At 34.6% G+C, this 19,209-nt stretch overlaps 1 protein-coding gene and 2 long non-coding RNA genes across 4 annotated transcripts in view; all 3 read right to left on the reverse strand.

The window, feature by feature from the left end:
- The window catches only part of CLIP-190 (Cytoplasmic linker protein 190), a 316,617-nt gene extending 311,171 nt beyond the window's left edge, over window positions 1-5,446 (reverse strand). The window contains exon 1 of one of the 2 annotated variants that reach the window (XM_075295900.1): window positions 5,113-5,446. In XM_075295900.1, coding sequence (XP_075152015.1) covers window positions 5,113-5,359 — 247 coding nt within the window. In that variant the 5' untranslated portion in view covers window positions 5,360-5,446. The remainder of the gene's footprint in view (window positions 1-5,112) is intronic. The other variant, XM_075295899.1, reaches the window with a different exon arrangement.
- Window positions 5,447-12,567: 7,121 nt separating this feature from the next.
- Window positions 12,568-13,905, reverse strand: LOC142226046 (uncharacterized). Its single transcript, XR_012719586.1, has 3 exons — window positions 13,572-13,905; window positions 13,143-13,506; window positions 12,568-13,078 (listed from the first exon to the last, which is right to left on the reverse strand). It is a non-coding gene; the product is annotated as an uncharacterized LOC142226046 (long non-coding RNA).
- A 619-nt stretch (window positions 13,906-14,524) lies between these two features.
- LOC142226047 (uncharacterized) lies at window positions 14,525-14,873 on the reverse strand. Its single transcript, XR_012719587.1, has 2 exons — window positions 14,769-14,873; window positions 14,525-14,701 (listed from the first exon to the last, which is right to left on the reverse strand). It is a non-coding gene; the product is annotated as an uncharacterized LOC142226047 (long non-coding RNA).
- Between the last annotated feature and the right edge of the window lie 4,336 nt (window positions 14,874-19,209).

Genomic DNA, 19,209 nt, shown 5'->3' on the forward strand with positions numbered 1-19,209 from the left:
AAATTTGTTGAAAATTTTGTTTTCAAATTTTCGCTTTTCACAAATACTTTTCTAATGAAGACTTTTGTGATTATGAAAGCTGAGCTCAAGCCCTTTCCAATGAGCCTACTCTCTATATCGCACGCGGCTCAGTTTTGGCCCAGTGGGCTCCGTTGTAAAAATTTGTTGAAAAAGCATTTTCAAATTTCCGCTTTTCACAAATACTTTTCTAATGAAGACTTTTGTGATTGTGAAAGCTGAGCTCAAGCCCTTTCCAATGAGCCTAGTTTCTATACCGCACGCGGCTTAGTTTTGGCACAGTGGGCTCCGTTGTAAAAATTTCTTGAAAAAGCATTTTCAAATTTCCGCTTTTCACAAATACTTTTCTAATGAAGACTTCTGTGATTATGAAAGCTGAGCTCAAGCCCTTTCCAATGAGCCTAGTCTCTACACCGCACGCGGCTTAGTTTTGGCACAGTGGGCTCGGTTGTAAAAATTTCTTGAAAAAGCATTTTCAAATTTTCGCTTTTCACAAATACTTTTCTAATGAAGACTTTTGTGTTTATGAAAGCTGAGCTCAAGCCCTTTCCAATGAGCCTACTCTCTATATCGCACGCGGCTTAGTTTTTAAATAATAAGCCAAATACTAAAAATCCAAATTCGAATTTGAAATCCTAAATTCGAATTTGAAAATACTTTTGGTGCAGGTTTGTGTCTCGGCTAAGTTTTTGCTGCAAATTTCAAATTCGAATTTATCTTCACACCCATGAGCAAAACGAACGCCACTAAAAAAAATCGTATTGTTTTTCCTTCCAAAAACCAGTTTGTTAAGAACATTCAACTACAAAAACAATATATTGTTGCTTGGTACGTATAAGGATACTTATAGGTACCACGCCTGCGTCAAACATCAGGGCCACTAGTATACTAATCAAAAATTTTAACATTATCTGTATCCTATTAAAAATTAAATAAAACTCTATATTTACAACCAAATGTTTATATATGCAATTTGTGCATTATAGAAGAGTCCACCTACAGTAAATGATCGAAAAATATCGTAGGGATAACCTCTCTACCATCCTTTTTTTATTGTAGGTCCCACGGGACCTCATCACGCTGGTATCGCTTCCAGTGTTATCACATACACAAGGGTTAAAGTAAGAAAAATTTATTTGGATTCAGTAGTACTTTAATAAAAAACGTAAATATTGCCAATAATTTTCTTAACTGATTTCATTTTTAATTTGATTAACCCCCAATTTTCATAAGATTATAGCAAATTTTATCGAAAGTGTATATCACCTATAATTTCGTTATTTTTGATTGGATGGCCCATGCGAACTGTGTGTAACATATTATGTGAATCCACTTTTGTACCCACTATTGAAAAATTTTGGTAAATTGGATATCGCACTACTACAGTATTTTGAGTTTTATTTAGAGGAATAAGAATAACCTTACAAATATAGCAACCTTTCTTGCTCCATACTTCTTTTTGTGCGGCTTTTTTAAAATGTCCGAAAATTTGGGATACCAAATCCCATTCTTAACTACTAACGTTTATAGGCATTGGATATGCAAATCCATTTGCTTTCCTTGCTCTACATCATATTTAATAGAAGTTACTATGTCATTCAGCTATTGTTGACCCACCAATACCATAATTGCCCCAATTTGTAAATTAGCTTTGTTATTAGGCATAAACATCGTCGACAACAAGCACATTTACCAATCGAACATCTCGCAACAACAACCCACATTCCATTAAATCAATTAATTATGAGCCGCATTATTTAATTGTTAATGCTTTGAACAATTGAAACGACAATAAACATTTCGATTGCTACCCATTTAAACTTGCGTAGGGGTCCACACTTTGAGTTACTTTTATCAATAGGGGTTCGTTCAAATAAAGCTCTGTATATTTATGACAGCAGAAGGGAGATTGCAATGGACAGATAGACTACAATGTGTGACTCTTGTGTCCGCCTGCGAAATGAGATCGATCACAAGAGAGTTGTAGCATTCATTGAGTGTCGCAAAATTGGCATTTTTATTTATAGATAAACATTAAACGATCTGAATTGAATAGAAGTTCATTCCTCCCAGGTCGCCACATTTCGGTGGTGTCTGGGAGGTGTTATTTTTACGGAGCTGTTGGACTTAACACTCTAACCTTCGATGAGCTAAGGGCATTGGTATGCCAAATATAGGCAATTTTGAATTCCCGTCCACTGCGCCTAATTTCGGAAGATCCAGATGATTTGGATGTATTGACGTCCATGGCGAAAATGGAGTACATCATACCTATTCGCGTAAATTAGTGCGAACCAATTACATGTTAACAAAAAAATAATTAATGTCAAAATAAAACTAAAATCATTTACTAACATTTTTATTTTATATATCAATGTTTGTACTTATGTATTTTTTTCTCAGTATATACTCAGCAATAGATATTTATGTTGTCGCTCACTTGATTTGCAATGTTCTAAAACAAAACATACTATCATTGTAAACATACATACACCTACTTACTTAAATATTTATTCCAAATGACAAACAAATTAGGTGAGCAACGAACATACAAACAACATCATCGGCTTTGTTTTTAACTTCAAAGCTTAGATTAAATATGTAAACTTTTAAAGATTTTCAAACATTATGTTGTAATTTAACGAGGCCAAGGTGTAACTTACATGCATAAAAAATTCTAATGAGAGATTAGAGAAATTTTTGAATATTCCAATGAATTTTGAAATTGGGTATTGAGATCAGACTGAAAATTATTCTTTCTTTCTGTTTTTGGCTGCTGAACAATTTTAATCGCGAATAGGTTTTTTGTTTCTTTTCGAAGACAATTCTTTAACAATACCTTTCATTATTACAAGGACGCTCAAAGTGGCAAACTAAAGGCGAAGGAATTTCACCAGGATGTATGGTTCTTGTTAAAGACCACAATTTACCCCCGCTAGAATGGCAAATAAGACGTATAACAGAAATCATAAATGGAAAAGATAATGTCGTTCGAGTTTTAAATGTGCGAACTAACTGTGGAATTTTCAAAAGAGCTGTCAACTAAGAGCTGTCGACTAAGTTAGCCGATTATTTTCCTCCAATTTATAATTAAAGAAATTTGGTGTGTTTTCAATATTAGAATATTTTTTCAACAAATGCATAAATACAACAATAAAAGGTAATTCAGTCGAGTAGTATGATACTATAATGACAAAAAATGATTTTTTATAATTTTTTTGTACTGGGAGTTTTGACCGAATCAAGTTCAACGGCCTCTTGACGCCGAAGGCCGATTCGTGGCCGATTATCGATTTTTGGCCGAAGCCGATACCGCATACCGCAACTGCCTATCCGTCGTCTGCGGTGCATTGGTTGGGGCATCCCTTTGTATGTATGTCAGAAACTGTATGCTTGAACATTTGTACATACAAACCCTTTAATTTTTGTACATAAATTCTGTTACTTGAAACGAATACATTTTTGGTCTTTTCATTTGTTACGCAGAAGCAAGTGAATAAAGTCAAGTTCAAGTCGGAACTAACAGGTTGGCTGATAAGTCCCCGGTCTAACAAAGAAAAACACATTTTTTTTCAAAATTCGTTTTTATTATTCAAAACATAGTTCCCTTCAAGAGCGATACAATGATTATAACGACCTTCCATATTTTTTGATACCATTTTGGTAGTACTCCTTCGGTTTTGCCTCAAAATAGGCCTCAGTATCGGCGATCACCTCTTCATTGCAGCCAATTTTTTTCCCTGCGAGCATCCTTTTGATGTCTGAGAACAAGAAAAAGTCGCTGTGGGCCAGATCTGGAGAATACGGTGGGTGGGGAAACAATTCGAATTCATGCATTTTTGCCATCTTTCTCAATGACTTGTGGCACGGTGCGTTGTCTTGGTGGAACAACACTTTTTTCTTCTTCATATGGGGACGTTTTGCCGCGATTTCGACCTTTAAACGCTCCAATAACGCCATATAATAGTCACTGTTGATGGTTTCTCCCTTCTCAAGATAATCGATAAAAATTATTCCATGCGCATCCCAAAAAACAGAGGCCATTACTTTGCCAGCGGACTTTTGAGTCTTTCCACGCTTCGGAGACGGTTCACCGGTCGCTGTCCATTCAGCCGACTGTCGATTGGACTCAGGAGTGTAGTGATGGAGCCATGTTTCACCCATTGTCACATATCGACGGAAAAACTCGGGTGTAATACGATACGTTCCTTTGATATCTTTAAGGCCTCTGCTATCTCGATCAACTTCATTTTACGGTCATTCAAAATCATTTTGTGGATTTTTTTGATGTTTTCGTCGGTAACCACCTCTTTCGGGCGTCCAATGCGTTCACCGTCCTCCGTGCTCATTTCACCACGCTTGAATTTTGCATACCAATTACTGTTGATTTCCCTGGGGCATAGTCCGGAAACTCATTATCAAGCCAAGTTTTTGCTTCCAACGTATTTTTTCCCTTCAGAAAACACTATTTTATCAAAACACGAAATTCCTTTGTTTCCATTTTTTTCACAATAACAAAAGTTGCTTCACAAAAGACGCTCTATCTCACTAACTAATTGACTTACAGGCGTCAAATTTTGACACGAATCATTTGGAGGTTGGTACTATATAAAAATAATATGCATTTAATACTAGCGACGCCATCTATGTGTCAGACCGGGGACTTATCAGCCAACCTGTTATTGTATAGAATTGAAACTTTTTTTATTTTCGAGAAAATAGACTGTAAAAAATATTACAGGCTCAAACATTGTCAATGGCAACATATTGGGAAAAATAAATAAACCATTTATTAATTAGTCATAGTGGAAATTTTTAAAAAGATTATCAAATTTCAGGGGGGGCTAAATTTTTTCTGGAGGGGGATAAGCCCTCCTCCCAGAGGCCTTTCTACGCTTATGGGCTCAAGTGGCTCCTTTGGGCGTCATATACAAATTCACTAACTTACTATAACATACGGATTGATTGATTATATATCTTTGTATTAAGTGTTGTGTGTTCCTCTTATCTACTTCAAAAAATAATCTATATTGACACAATTTAACAACGCATCATGATGTAAGTATTTAAAATATATAGTAGAAGGACACTTACCTCTTGGTGGCGGACCTGCTTTTGGCGCCGAATGTGAGCATGGCCGTCCGATTTTTGAAACAGAAGACGATGAACCGCTAAAATTTGTTGGAGCTTTAAGGCGGCTGACAGTTATACCAGTTACTGATGAGGTCGGAGTAGTGGCATTGGAGCTGGGTGTTGGTGGGACTATTTGTTGTAGCGAGGTAGAAGACGCGAGAGAAGCAGCTTCGGCTTGATCGCCAACATTCTCGTTCTGATCACTCATATTTATTCTTTTTCTTTGGCACTTGTTAACACTCGCGGAACAGACAAATTTGTGATCGGAAAACTTCCCTGCTTAGTCGATTACGATGGACTTACCTTAGTTGTTGTTGTTGTAATACTTTTGTCGGAATGTGGTTCCACCGCAGAATCCGGTCACAATCGCTGTAAAATATCACTCACTGTGTAGAATTATCCGAAGTTTTTGACCTATCTTAATATGGATTTTTGCCACTATTTTTCTTTCTTTTCGTCTCTATCTCTGTATAAACCGACAAGTTGCAAATCTGGTAAAATTCAAAAGGAGACACTGCAATTTTATTTTGGAGGAATTGTCGCTTTAGACAACCAAGAAAATATTAAAATAAATAAATAAATAAAATAAAAAAAAAAATAAAAAAAAAATTATATTTCTAGATTTAAGTTTATTTAAATTAGTTTCAAATAATTTAAAATTTCAAATTGTAACGATAAAATTACGTCATCACTAGTTAGAATCATATATTTATTTTCTGGTACTTTCCTAAACTTATTTTGCGTTCTTAGCTTCTCAATCGCTCGTGAAATATGTTATTCTCATTGCCTATTGTTATTTTTGTAGTAATAAGAGCATAACCAAATGCTAGTGTATGTGTGCAAAGACAATAAACTCTAGGAAGATAGAAAATTGGCTACTGAGGAGATCAAACCATTTAGCGTGTTAGTTTCATACTCGAACCAATACCTTTGGCAAATGGAGCTACAGAAGATTAAATTATAGAATTCAAGAAAAAGGAAGAATTTTACCGCAAAGCAAATTGTTATGCAAATAGCATATTAACCAACACGCTTACATATGAGGTGTACCAAAAAATTATGGACAAAGAGAATGCCTATGAAACATGGATGGCATTAAGAACATTTTCGAGGCAACTTCAAAGGATCAATTATTTAAAATTTGTTCGGACATGTTTTCATTTGGATAGCAAGATATCTAGACGCATCAACACATATTGCAAAACTAAGAGGCATATGGGATGAATTGAATGCTGGTTTGCGATTGATAGGGCAAAATATATTACCAGATATGCTATTGATCTGCAAAATACTCCACGTTCTTCCTCCATCCAATGAAATGTTCCGGTCTAGTTGGATGATGCTCACGAGGCATACAGGCAAATCCATAGACGAGCTAATAATGCAAATCTGTCTTTTTGAGAGAAACTTTAAGAAAAATATTCAAGATTCAAATAATCCAGAAGCTTTAATGGTGAAATCTAAGAAAAATTACAAACAAAAAGTAAGTAGCAATGTGTCAAAGAAGGAGGACGTGTGCCATTATTGCAAAAAGAAGCGACATTGGCTGAAAGATTGCCGAAAATGGATTGAAGATGGAAAACCATCGAAGAAGACTGCCACCACAAATATCAAGCTGGCATTAAATACTGAAAGCAATGTAGAACGTGCCTCAGTGTTTAAAGAAGTTTGGTGGATTGACAATGGAGCTACGAAACATGTAACAAGTTCGTATGAATTCTTTTCTGAATTTAATAGTTTCAAAGAGCCTCAAGTTATTCAAGCAGCAGGAAAAGAATATATTAAAGCATATGGTACGGAAACTACCCAAATAATTTCAAAAATAAAAGGTACGTCGCTGAGAATGGAGCTCAGAGATGTTTGGTATGTACATGATATATAAGAAATTTGTTTTCTGTATTTGCAACACAAGATAGAAATCCAAACAGTAGTTTCAACTCAACAGCAACGGAATGCAGGCTATCAGTAAATAATCAAACCTGTAAACCAGTAAATAATCAAAATGGGAGTCGTTCAAGAAATGGGCCATACAACCAATAATACCAAAGGCAAAAAAAAAAATATTTGTTTGGGTGTTTCAGACAGTTCTATGCTTCAGCTTTATCATGAAAGATGGGGACACCAAGATATACGCCACGTGGAAGAAAAGTTGGAAAAGGATTTTCATATACAAGTCAAAATGAAACAAGAAATTTGTGAGCCATGTACTTACGGAAAATTGTAAGTACATGTAAGTTTGGAAACAGGAAAACAGCAACCCATGTGGAGAACTCATTTCAGCTGACGTTTGTGGTCCATTCCATGAATCCTTCTAAGGATACAAATATCTTATTCTATATAAGGATGATTTTTCTCAATTCGGGTATGGGTATATAGTATATAAGTATATAAGAAATCCGACGTGATAGATACACTTAGAGAAATGTTAGTTCACGCAAAAACACAAGGACATACTGCGAAAACTTTTCTAAGTGACAATGGGTTGGTATTTGATAATAAAGATGTGAATAGAATTTTAAAAGGTTTTGGCATAACTCACAAGGTAACGGCATATATTTTGAACAGGACTTCGAAATCCTCTATTCCTGGTATAAGTCCTTATGAAGCTTGGTTCGGACAAAAACCCAGAATAAACCATTTACGTATAATTGGTTCCAAGTGTTATGTCCATGTACCTAAAGAGAAGTGCTTAAAGATGGACAAGAAAGCTTTAAAAGGATACTTAGTGGGATATGATGGAGATGAGAGATACAGAATATACATACCAGAAAACAAAAGAGTAGATGTTTCAAGAGACGTTAAATTTGATTAAAAAGATTCAAAATTGCCAGAACCTAAACAAAGAAGAAAATGATGAGAAAAACAAGGACATATCAACAGAGGAAAATGTATCGAATCCACAAACAGTTACACAAGATTTCAGCAACAGTTATAAAGGGTGATTCTTTTGAGGTTAGGATTTTCATGCATTAGTATTTGACAGATCACGTGGGATTTCAGACATGGTGTCAAAGAGAAAGATGCTCAGTATGCTTTGACATTTCATCATGAATAGACTTACTAACGAGCAACGCTTGCAAATCATTGAATTTTATTACCAAAATCAGTGGCAGAAAATCCGCTTTTTTATCGACAAATTTTGTTCAGCGATGAGGCTCATTTCTGGTTGAATGGCTACGTAAATAAGCAAAATTGCCGCATTTGGAGTGAAGAGCAACCAGAAGCCGTTCAAGAACTGCCCATGCATCCCGAAAAATGCACTGTTTGGTGTGGTTTGTACGCTGGTGGAATCATTGGACCGTATTTTTTCAAAGATGCTGTTGGACGCAACGTTACGGTGAATGGCGATCGCTATCGTTCGATGCTAACAAACTTTTTGTTGCCAAAAATGGAAGAACTGAACTTGGTTGACATGTGGTTTCAACAAGATGGCGCTACATGCCACACAGCTCGCGATTCTATGGCCATTTTGAGGGAAAACTTCGGAGAACAATTCATCTCAAGAAATGGACCGGTAAGTTGGCCACCAAGATCATGCGATTTGACGCCTTTAGACTATTTTTTGTGGGGCTACGTCAAGTCTAAAGTCTACAGAAATAAGCCAGCAACTATTCCAGCTTTGGAAGACAACATTTCCGAAGAAATTCGGGCTATTCCGGCCGAAATGCTCGAAAAAGTTGCCCAAAATTGGACTTTCCGAATGGACCACCTAAGACGCAGCCGCGGTCAACATTTAAATGAAATTATCTTCAAAAAGTAAATGTCATGGACCAATCTAACGTTTCAAATAAAGAACCGATGAGATTTTGCAAATTTTATGCGTTTTTTTAAAAAAAAAGTTATCAAGCTCTTAACAAATCACCCTTTATGAAGTTTAGTTTCCCTTCTCCTAGCTAGCATGCGAAGAAAACGAATACGAGGAAATTGAAGATAATCGCAATCCAGAAGAAAATGAAGGACAACAGACATCACACACAGCACAGGCTGAAAATAATCAAGATCAGATTGAAACCTTGCAATCGGTATCAGATGATGAACTTTCTTCAGAGGATTTTGAAGGTTGGCCAGAAGGAACTGCATCAAAACGATTACGAGAATCCGATTCTGTGGAGGAAGAAGCAATTGTGAAGAGACTAAGAAATAGAACACTAATTAAAAACACCAAATACAAAGACTTCGTTATGATGGCAGAGGAACTAGAAATAATATTCCACAGATTTATAAACAAGCTGCAAAACGTTCTAAGAAGAGTGAATGGATGAAAGCTATGGAGAAAGAGATACAATCACTAAAAGAAAATAAAACCTGAAATTTAGTTGATTTGCCACAGGGAGCAAAAGCGCTACCAGGAAAATAAGTTTACAAATTAAAACTGAATGCCGATGGAACTATAGATAAGTTTAAAGCAAGACTAGTTATTAAGGGGTTTAAACAAAAAAAAAAGGTATTGACTATGATCAAACATTTAGCCCTGTTGCAAAAATGACAAATAGTAACAAAAGAAGCTAGTTACTTTCTCGGCTTAGAAATTGAAAGAACACAAGATTTTATCAAAATAAATCAAGCATCCTATGCAAATCGAATTTTACAGAAGTTCAATTTTTCAGAATGTAAGGCTGCTTCTACGCCTATGGACAAATCGAAAGACAGTTCTGAAGCAAAAAATCCTGTAACCGATTTTCCATACAGACAGGCTATGGGAGCCTTAATGTATCTAATGGTTGGAACAAGACCTGACCTAGCCTACAGTGTTGGCTATTTATGAAGACATCTGGAAAATCCAACTCAAGAAGATGTTACTAAGTTAAAAAGAGTACTTAGATATATTTCTGGAACTTACGAAAGAAAAGGACAAAATGCATTGAAATGTTATAGTGATGCAGACTTTGGAGGGTGTACGGAGACAGGAAGGTCTACTTCGGGTGTTGTATCAGTCTATGCTGGTGGAGCCATTTCTTGGTTTAGTCAGAGGCAAATAATAGTATCAACATCTACTACAGAAGCGGAAATTATAGCTGCAAATGAAGCGTGCAAAGAATTAATTTGGCTTAGACGATTATTTGAAGAAATAACAAATTTAGAAGATACACTTGTATTATATATTGACAATAACGCTGCATTACGCTTAACTCAAAATCCAGAATATCACCAAAGAATCAAACACAACTCTATCAACACGTTTTTCATCAGAGAAAAAATTTCTGAAGGAAAAATTCAAGTATCTAAAATATCTACGGATATGCAAATTGCAGATATAATGACTAAGGCTTTACCGAAGGTTCGTTTGGCAACTCTTTGTAAAGAAATCAATTTGTTTTAACTTATAAAACAAGGGGAAGTGTTGAAATTGTTTTATAAGAAAATTGATTATTATGTTTTTGGGAACAAAGTAGATTTGTTAAAAAATAATCCAATTTTTTTTTTGAGTGTAGGAGAAGGGATTTAAAATCGAATATGTAAAGTAAAAAAATTGGCGGAAAAGCCTAGTATCTCGAAAACTAGGCTCGACATCTGAAAATCGGTATTTTCCTTTATATTTTTCTTAATTCTGACAGCAATTTTTCATGAAATAAATAAAATTCCGTTTTTTGCGTATTTGGTAAAAATAGTACATTTTAAGCAGAAAATATTAAATAAACATTTTGTCGGAAGAGCGTAGTTTTCGAGAAACCGACCCTTAAAAATTGGGTATAGGTGGCCGGCCTTCGGCCGGGATTTGACGCTTTCTCCTATGGACAGGGTCCAAAGTGGGCTAACGCGAACCCAGGACCTCTCCGGCTCCATGTTATTCTAAATATATTACTTTTAGGATGATTATGTGCAATGGATACTAAATCCAATATACGTGGCAATGAAAACTTTAGGGACCCGTAACTCCGAAATAGGTCTCTAGGCCAAAAAGTGGTATATGACATTTTGTGTTTAGAATCGAAAAGTATACACGCTGGCCAAAAATTGGACCAATCGGACCATTTGTACTAAAGTAGATTTAAGCCCAAATACATTTTTCAGTTAATAAAATACATTCAAACTCAATAATGAAGAAATTGACATACAACTGTCCTAACATAGGAGTTAGTTAGAATTCTACAAGATTGAAATAAATAAATTGAAATAAAATAAATCCTATGAATATACATAAAACTAGTCTAATGCTAGTGGAGTAAAACATTCTCCTTGTGAATTTTCCACAGATTCAATTTAAACGTAGATCGCTATTGTGAATAGCCCCCACAGTAGTCCGCGGTAGCAGACTAAAAAACAACGCCGATTAAGATGCTATCACAGTGATGCGAAGCAAATTTAACGATTTTCACGAAAAATAGCTGGTAACTCTGGATCACTGTCATCACAAAACGAAGACAAAGCGTAAACAAAGCCATTTGTTCATTTTAAGTTGGTTTTATACGTTTCTTCTTACATGCTCATTCACAACACAATGATTGTCTTTTTGATTTGTTTTTGGTACTCTGTATATACTTTATTATGCAAATATAATAGTTTTGAATTTACAAAATATTTTAACACTTCCTCGACTCGATTTACACACAAGCCCGCATGTGTGTATGTACATAAATGTATCAACGATTCTTATTCTATGCGAGTATCAAAATTTACTTTCGAATGTTTTGTTATTGCCCGAAACCGAAAAACTTTTTTTTGCTTTTCTACTGCATCATTGGCCCATTTATTTTGAATTCACAAACACTCGCACATACACATCTATCACATCTCATTTCAATTTTTTAATATTGGTTATAATGTGAATTGAATTGAATTGAGAACTTCAAATTATATAACACAAACTTTGAAGATCACAGTGTACAGCGATGTGAATTAATACTCAATGTTTAGGTTTTGTAAATGGCTATTATTTTTGTGCAGTTTTCGTTTATTTGCTCTACTTATATTTCTTTGACGGAAAGAAATGCTCTTACTGGCCAGTTGGATTCAATTGTCAAAATAATGACGCCGTTCAAATAGTATCATTGCCAAATATTAAAGCCGGGTAAACAAATATTGAAGCCGTCTACATAAAAGACATATATGTACATAATTTGGTACACAATATTTTTTATATTATAATATTCCCAATAAACACAAACGTTTGAAAAATACTAAAATTCAATAATTTTTAAAACATTTTTTCAAAGGATTAGGGTAATATTCAAGTTGAGAAATTGTTGAGAAAATCGCGTTCTCAACAAAAAACAGACATTACCCTCAACAGTAAAATTCAACACAATAGCAATAATTTCTCAATTGTAATCCTCAAATTGAAATGCATCGCTACTCAATAATTTCTCAAACAGTTTTCAATGTGATAAAAATAAAAAATTAGCATTGTTGCGAATACTTTCAAACCACAATTTGTATGAAAGTCAATCCTAGTTCTAACTGAGAGTCAATACTAAATTTCTAGAGATTTTGTAAATTTTATTATTTTTTTCGTTAACAAATATAATAATCTTAAAAATAACATTAATAATATATAAAAATAATAATATAATACCAATCAAAATGTAATTATCTTATTAAACGTATTAATAAATAAAACTATGAATACAACTTTAAATATCTTAAACATTTTTACATGTATAATTCCATTTCCTCCATAATGTTGGTGTCAAATAACTATTAATTAATATCCTGGCAATTTGAAATAATTACTATCGAGGAACTTGCTGGCTTGTGTGTTAGAATAGATTCCAGCAAGAGGAAATCACAAAATATCAAACTGATGACGGGATGTACATTGATGTAATGCACATTTTCATCCAGAAGTTCTTGATATAGGAATTGTTGCACTTTGTTTTAATTGGTTGCACCTTGTAAGTTTTCTGAAAACTTTTCTTTGTTGTTCTCTTCATCGGTTTTTCATCGGCCAACATCTTCCAAGAATATACCATCCAATGATTTTAGTTTTCTGCAAAACAATCGAGTTTTGTGATTTCCATTATGTTTTCATTTCACTTTTTATTTTGACTTACCAGTTTGTATTTCTTCCAACTGACCACGTACCTCGTGTTTTCCTCAAGAACGTTGGTGTTACAAAATTGTTGTTATTAAAATACTGGCAATTTTCAGGAACTTGATGACTAGATAATTGGAATAAATTTCCAGCAATTTCAATTCACAAAATAACAAATTAAACCGATGATGCGATGTAAATTAAACTATCGATGTGATGCGAATTATCATCCAGTAGTTGTTGATATGGAAAAGAATAAATACCAAGTTTTTTTGGTTGCACTTTGATTTATGGAAACTTTCTCTTCTCGATAAGCCACTATCATTTTTCATCGGCCAGTCTCTTAATGTGTCCAAGAATCAGCATTCAAATATTTTAGTTGTCTGCAAAGAGATTTGATTTTAGTGACTTCCTTAAAGTTTTCATTTCGTGTTTTAGTTTTACTTACCAATTATTATAAGCAATTTCAATTGATTATTAAAAACTTTCCACATTTTTGTATTTCTTCCACGAACTTTGTTGTCCAAAGTAGTATTGAAAACCATGTGGTTTTTTCGTTGCATTTCAGGGTTGTGTTTTGTCAAAGTTGTCTCCAATTATCTTCAACACATTTTCAAAGTTTTCGTCAACATTTTGCCAAATTGGTTGTAATTCGCAAACAATTTGAAGATGTATTGAAGATGAGCTGTTTCAAGTCAAGTTGAATTTATGTTGAAAATGATATTTACCCTCAAACTGAAAAGGTGTTGCATTTGAAAAACGCTCATTCTGTGTTTATTGGGTTGTGTCATTTCTAGGGCTGTCTCCCAGGACGGGATTAATTTTTATTTTGAATCCCGGGATTTCTCGAGATGCCTTAAACTAATGTCAATTTTTCAATTTGTGGCTTTTTATCTTTATTTATAAATAAATTGATGTCTTCATTCAGTGCAAACGGCCCTTAGATTTCATACCCGACAAATGGAGTTAATAAACATTTATGGTACACCTTGAGTAAGAAATTATTATACATGAGGTATTCTATAAAAAGCACAATTTCATCAAAAATCGAACTATACGGTCTCCCTTACCCTGCCAGCATTTCAAAATTCCATTTCATCCTCATCGCTACCACCCTGCCAACATTTTTTGAATTTGGGGGCGCTTCTGAGAATCCCCACTACGTCGATAACAATCATATACGACATCAAAAACTCGTCGGAAAAGCGCCGTCACTATTGAGAAGTTGTACCACGCCAAGTTACTACGAAAAAGTTTCTCATCAGTGCAATTATTAGGTGCCTATTTAGATCAATTTCGAAGGACGCCAATAAGAACCCCTGCAAACTATCAGAAAAAGTGCATTTTAAGGTAATTGTAGAAGAATCATTGTGGTCAAGTAAAACACGATTGTGTAGATGCTTATTGATTTGATTAAACATTTATAATTTCTTATAAATATAACATTTTTCGGTTTATCTCATCACATTTAACATAATTTTTTGCATTAATAAAAGAATGATGTTGAGTTTTAAGTAGCTAGTTACATATTGCAGCGTCTATCAGCCAGTTTGTTTATTTTCGATGGAGACAGCGTGCCTGGAAAAATATTTGAAAAACGATCACTTTATTCTATTTGGAAAGTCGAAAATTGTTCACCATATACCTTTCACAATTTTAAGCGTAATATCTATGTTTTCAGCTTTATTTTCGTTTTTATTTAAATAAATTATAACAAGCTGGTTGCGCTTGGCGTTTCACAAAAAATAAAATGGCTCTTCTAACAGTAGTGATGACAAAATACTTTCATGTACATTTTGTACTATTTGATATGCTTCCCCCATCACAGTTCGCGATGGTTGTGGTGACATTTACGAGTCTGTGGTAGCGATGAGGATGAAATGGAACTTTAAAATGCTGGCAGGGCACAGACTCGTAATGCTATGTTCCCAATGACTCGTTTTCCTCATTCGTTTTTCCAAAACATTTCACCGTTCATGCGCTTTACAGACTATCAGTTATTCCGGACGGAATGTCGGTGTTTGTAAAGAATCTTATAGTGTGTCGGATCGATACGACTTGTCGGCGATGACTAAATAATCGGTAAATGTGTTATCGATCCCATAAACATGCAGCAGTATCGATTATGCCTTCGGACTTAACTTATAATGTGCACAATATATGGGATATGTTTGACACGAGCTCTGTCGTCCGGAATAACTACAAAAAGTATCGCATGAGTGCAATTATTAGGTGCCTTTTTTTAATAAATTGAGAACGACGCCAATAAGAGACCCTTCACACAATCAGAAAAAGTGAGTTGTAAAATAGTTGTAAAAGAATCATGTTGTAGCGGGGAAACAAATTTTTAAGTTATGCGCTTTACAGACTATCAGTTATTCCGGACGGAATGTTGGTGTTTGTAAAAAATCTTACAGTGTGTCGAATCGATACGACTTGTCGGCGATGACTAAATAATCGGTGAATGTGTTATCGATCCCATAAACATGCAGCAGTATCGATTATGCCTTCGGACTTAACTTATAATGTGCACAATATATGGGATATGTTCGACACGAGCACTGTCGTCCGGAATAACTGATAGTCTGTAAACCGCATTAAGGAAGAAATTTCTGGCAAGTATATATTGAATTAGGTTCTGTAGTTCGACCACATAATTGCAACCTAATAACCATCTGTCATTGGTATACAAACATTACCTATAAAAAATTGTTAATTGTAATGTAAATTGATCTCACATATATGTAGACCAAAAGCCTTTGTTGTTAGCACCTTTTGTATTTATTTTCGTAATTTGTTATGATTGTAAATCTTGTAATAAATTAATAAAATCTCAATATAATCTGCCCTTTCATTTGATATTGGAATTTGGTTAGGATAATAGCAAAGAAAATCGAAAAAATCACCAACAAACAAAACAATTAATATGAAATTGCGACAACCAATGCAAAGTTGATCCAACATACTACCATGTAGTTACAATTGCCAAATGTTAGTTGTGCTGACAAATATCATTGATAGTTGATGGAACCACCTGCTTTCGGTTGGCAAATAATTCGGTTGAGGCAACGAATTTGTTTTCTGGGTGTAATTATCCCTGCCAACATTTTTTGAATTTGGGGGCGCTTCTGAGAATCCCCACTACGTCGAAAACAGTCGTATACGATATCCAAAACTCCTCGGAAAAGCGCCGTCACTATTGAGAAGTTGTACCACGCCAAGTTACTACAAAAAAGTATCGCATGAGTGCATTTAATTTGTGCCCTTCTGGATACATTTAGAAGGACGCCAATAAGAGCCCCTTCAAACAATCAGAGAAAGTGCATTTTAAGATAGTTGTAAAAGAATCATTGTGGTCAAGAAAACCCAATGTTTATTAATTTTATTATACATTTATAAATTCTAATAAATACAACATTTATACGACTATCACATCACATTTAACATATTTTTATGCATTAATAAAATATTGATGTTGAGTTAAGGGCATCTTATACGGTCGGATAAACCCTGCGACACAACACGTTGCGGCGACAAATCCGCTAGTATAAGGCCATGTTCGCGAGTTGCAGGGACGTGTTGGCATAAAATCAAAACAACTTTGATTTTTTCCGGTTGGGAGGCACAAATCTTCACGTGTAAGGAGATGTTAGCCAAACATTAGCAAAAACAAAATTATTTTTATAATTAAAACAAGCATTTCTGCAATGAAATTAGTGACGGATCGCTAATTCAGCTTGGATTTTTTATTGTTTCTTCCATTTTTACTAAAAACTGGCTTTACACCTAACTTTTCGTCCATCTTTATTGTTTGTGTTTATGCTTCTTCTTATTTCTTCATGTTGTTTTCATAATTGTTCGTGCAGTGTGAGGGTAAAACTTGAGCGAACATACAACAAATAGGCGAACCTCTGTCGTAGCGTTTATCCGACCGTCTAAGGTCCGCTTTACAAGTTGCAAGTTACATGTTGTCTATCAGCCAGTGCTTTTTTCCCAATGGAGGCAGCGTGTCTGGAAAAATATTTGAAAAACTATCACTTTATTCCATTTGGAAAGTCAAAAATTGTTCACCAATATACCTTTCACAATTTTAAGCGAAATAACTATGTTTTCAACACTTCATTATTGTTTTTATTTAAATAAATTATAAGAAGCTACACGGTTGAAAAAGACTGTTTTTCATATGTTTGGCTATAAACATTATATGTTTGGAACACAAATTTTTAAACACAATATTTTTGAGTGCAAGCATATAATGTTCATAAACTAGCATAACATGTGTGGGACATATATGTTACTATGTTAGAACATATTATGTTTGGGACATAAAATGTTTGTAAATATAATATGCTTGAATGCAAACATATATTAATTTAGAAATAGCATATAAACATATATGTGTTTAGTAGCTTGGAGCGCTACTTAACAGGGAGCGATATTGAATATTGAATTAAGTGGTTGTTGCTTGTTATTACAAAATTAACATTTTATTTTTCCTTGGGCAATTGATCAGCTACTTCTTTGATCCTTACAAACTGTGTGGTCCGCTGTTCGAATCCCCATCCGGCAAAAGGTAAAATTAAAATAAAAAAATCATAAAATTGAATAATTTCTTCTACAATGTTTGTATTACAGAAAAAGGTGCTAAGAACTAAAAAATCTCGTGGAATTGAGAAAGATGTCGGGGAATATAAAGGGTGATTTGTTAAGAGCTTGATAACTTTAAAAAAAAAAAAAACGCATAAAATTTGCAAAATCTCATCGGTTCTTTATTTGAAACGTTAGATTGGTCCATGACATTTACTTTTTGAAGATAATTTCATTTAAATGTTGACCGCGGCTGCGTCTTAGGTGGTCCATTCGGAAAGTCCAATTTTGGGCAACTTTTTCGAGCATTTCGGCCGGAATAGCCCGAATTTCTTCGGAAATGTTGTCTTCCAAAGCTGGAATAGTTGCTGGCTTATTTCTGTAGACTTTAGACTTGACGTAGCCCCACAAAAAATAGTCTAAAGGCGTCAAATCGCATGATCTTGGTGGCCAACTTACCGGTCCATTTCTTGAGATGAATTGTTCTCCGAAGTTTTCCCTCAAAATGGCCATAGAATCGCGAGCTGTGTGGCATGTAGCGCCATCTTGTTGAAACCACATGTCAACCAAGTTCAGTTCTTCCATTTTTGGCAACAAAAAGTTTGTTAGCATCGAACGATAGCGATCGCCATTCACCGTAACGTTGCGTCCAACAGCATCTTTGAAAAAATACGGTCCAATGATTCCACCAGCGTACAAACCACACCAAACAGTGCATTTTTCGGGATGCATGGGCAGTTCTTGAACGGCTTCTGGTTGCTCTTCACTCCAAATGCGGCAATTTTGCTTATTTACGTAGCCATTCAACCAGAAATGAGCCTCATCGCTGAACAAAATTTGTCGATAAAAAAGCGGATTTTCTGCCAACTTTTCTAGGGCCCATTCACTGAAAATTCGACGTTGTGGCAGATCGTAAGTCTATTCATGATGAAATGTCAAAGCATACTGAGCATCTTTCTCTTTGACACCATGTCTGAAATCCCACGTGATCTGTCAAATACTAATGCATGAAAATCCTAATCTCAAAAGAATCACCCTTTACAATTGGGCAGAAACAAAATTTTGCGCATTCAGGTCGAAAACCTATGTTGTTAGCACCTATATTACCTGTTTATTTTCATAATTCATTATGATTGTAAATATATAAATAAATAAATAAAATTTTGAGCACAATATTGTTTGGGAGAATTTTTTTTAAGCATATAATATTTTTGGGTGCAAAATGCTTCCAAACATATTATATGTTCACATAATAACATATTGTTTTTTGGAAGACAACATTATTGAATTTGGATGCAAAAATACAAAATATTTGGAACTTAGACTACCCAAACATATATTGTTTAGACCAATATACTTTCAAACATATTATATATTGGAAGAGATCAAACATATAAATGTTTGGGCAATACCGAAAAATATATATGCTTGAAGCAAAATATGTTTGGGAGTATATGTTACAGAAGCGATTTTTTGTGAGCGTGTAGTTGTGTTTGGTG

This window comes from Haematobia irritans, chromosome 2 (genome assembly GCF_050003625.1).
Source record: "Haematobia irritans isolate KBUSLIRL chromosome 2, ASM5000362v1, whole genome shotgun sequence".
Lineage (NCBI taxonomy): Eukaryota > Metazoa > Arthropoda > Insecta > Diptera > Muscidae > Haematobia > Haematobia irritans.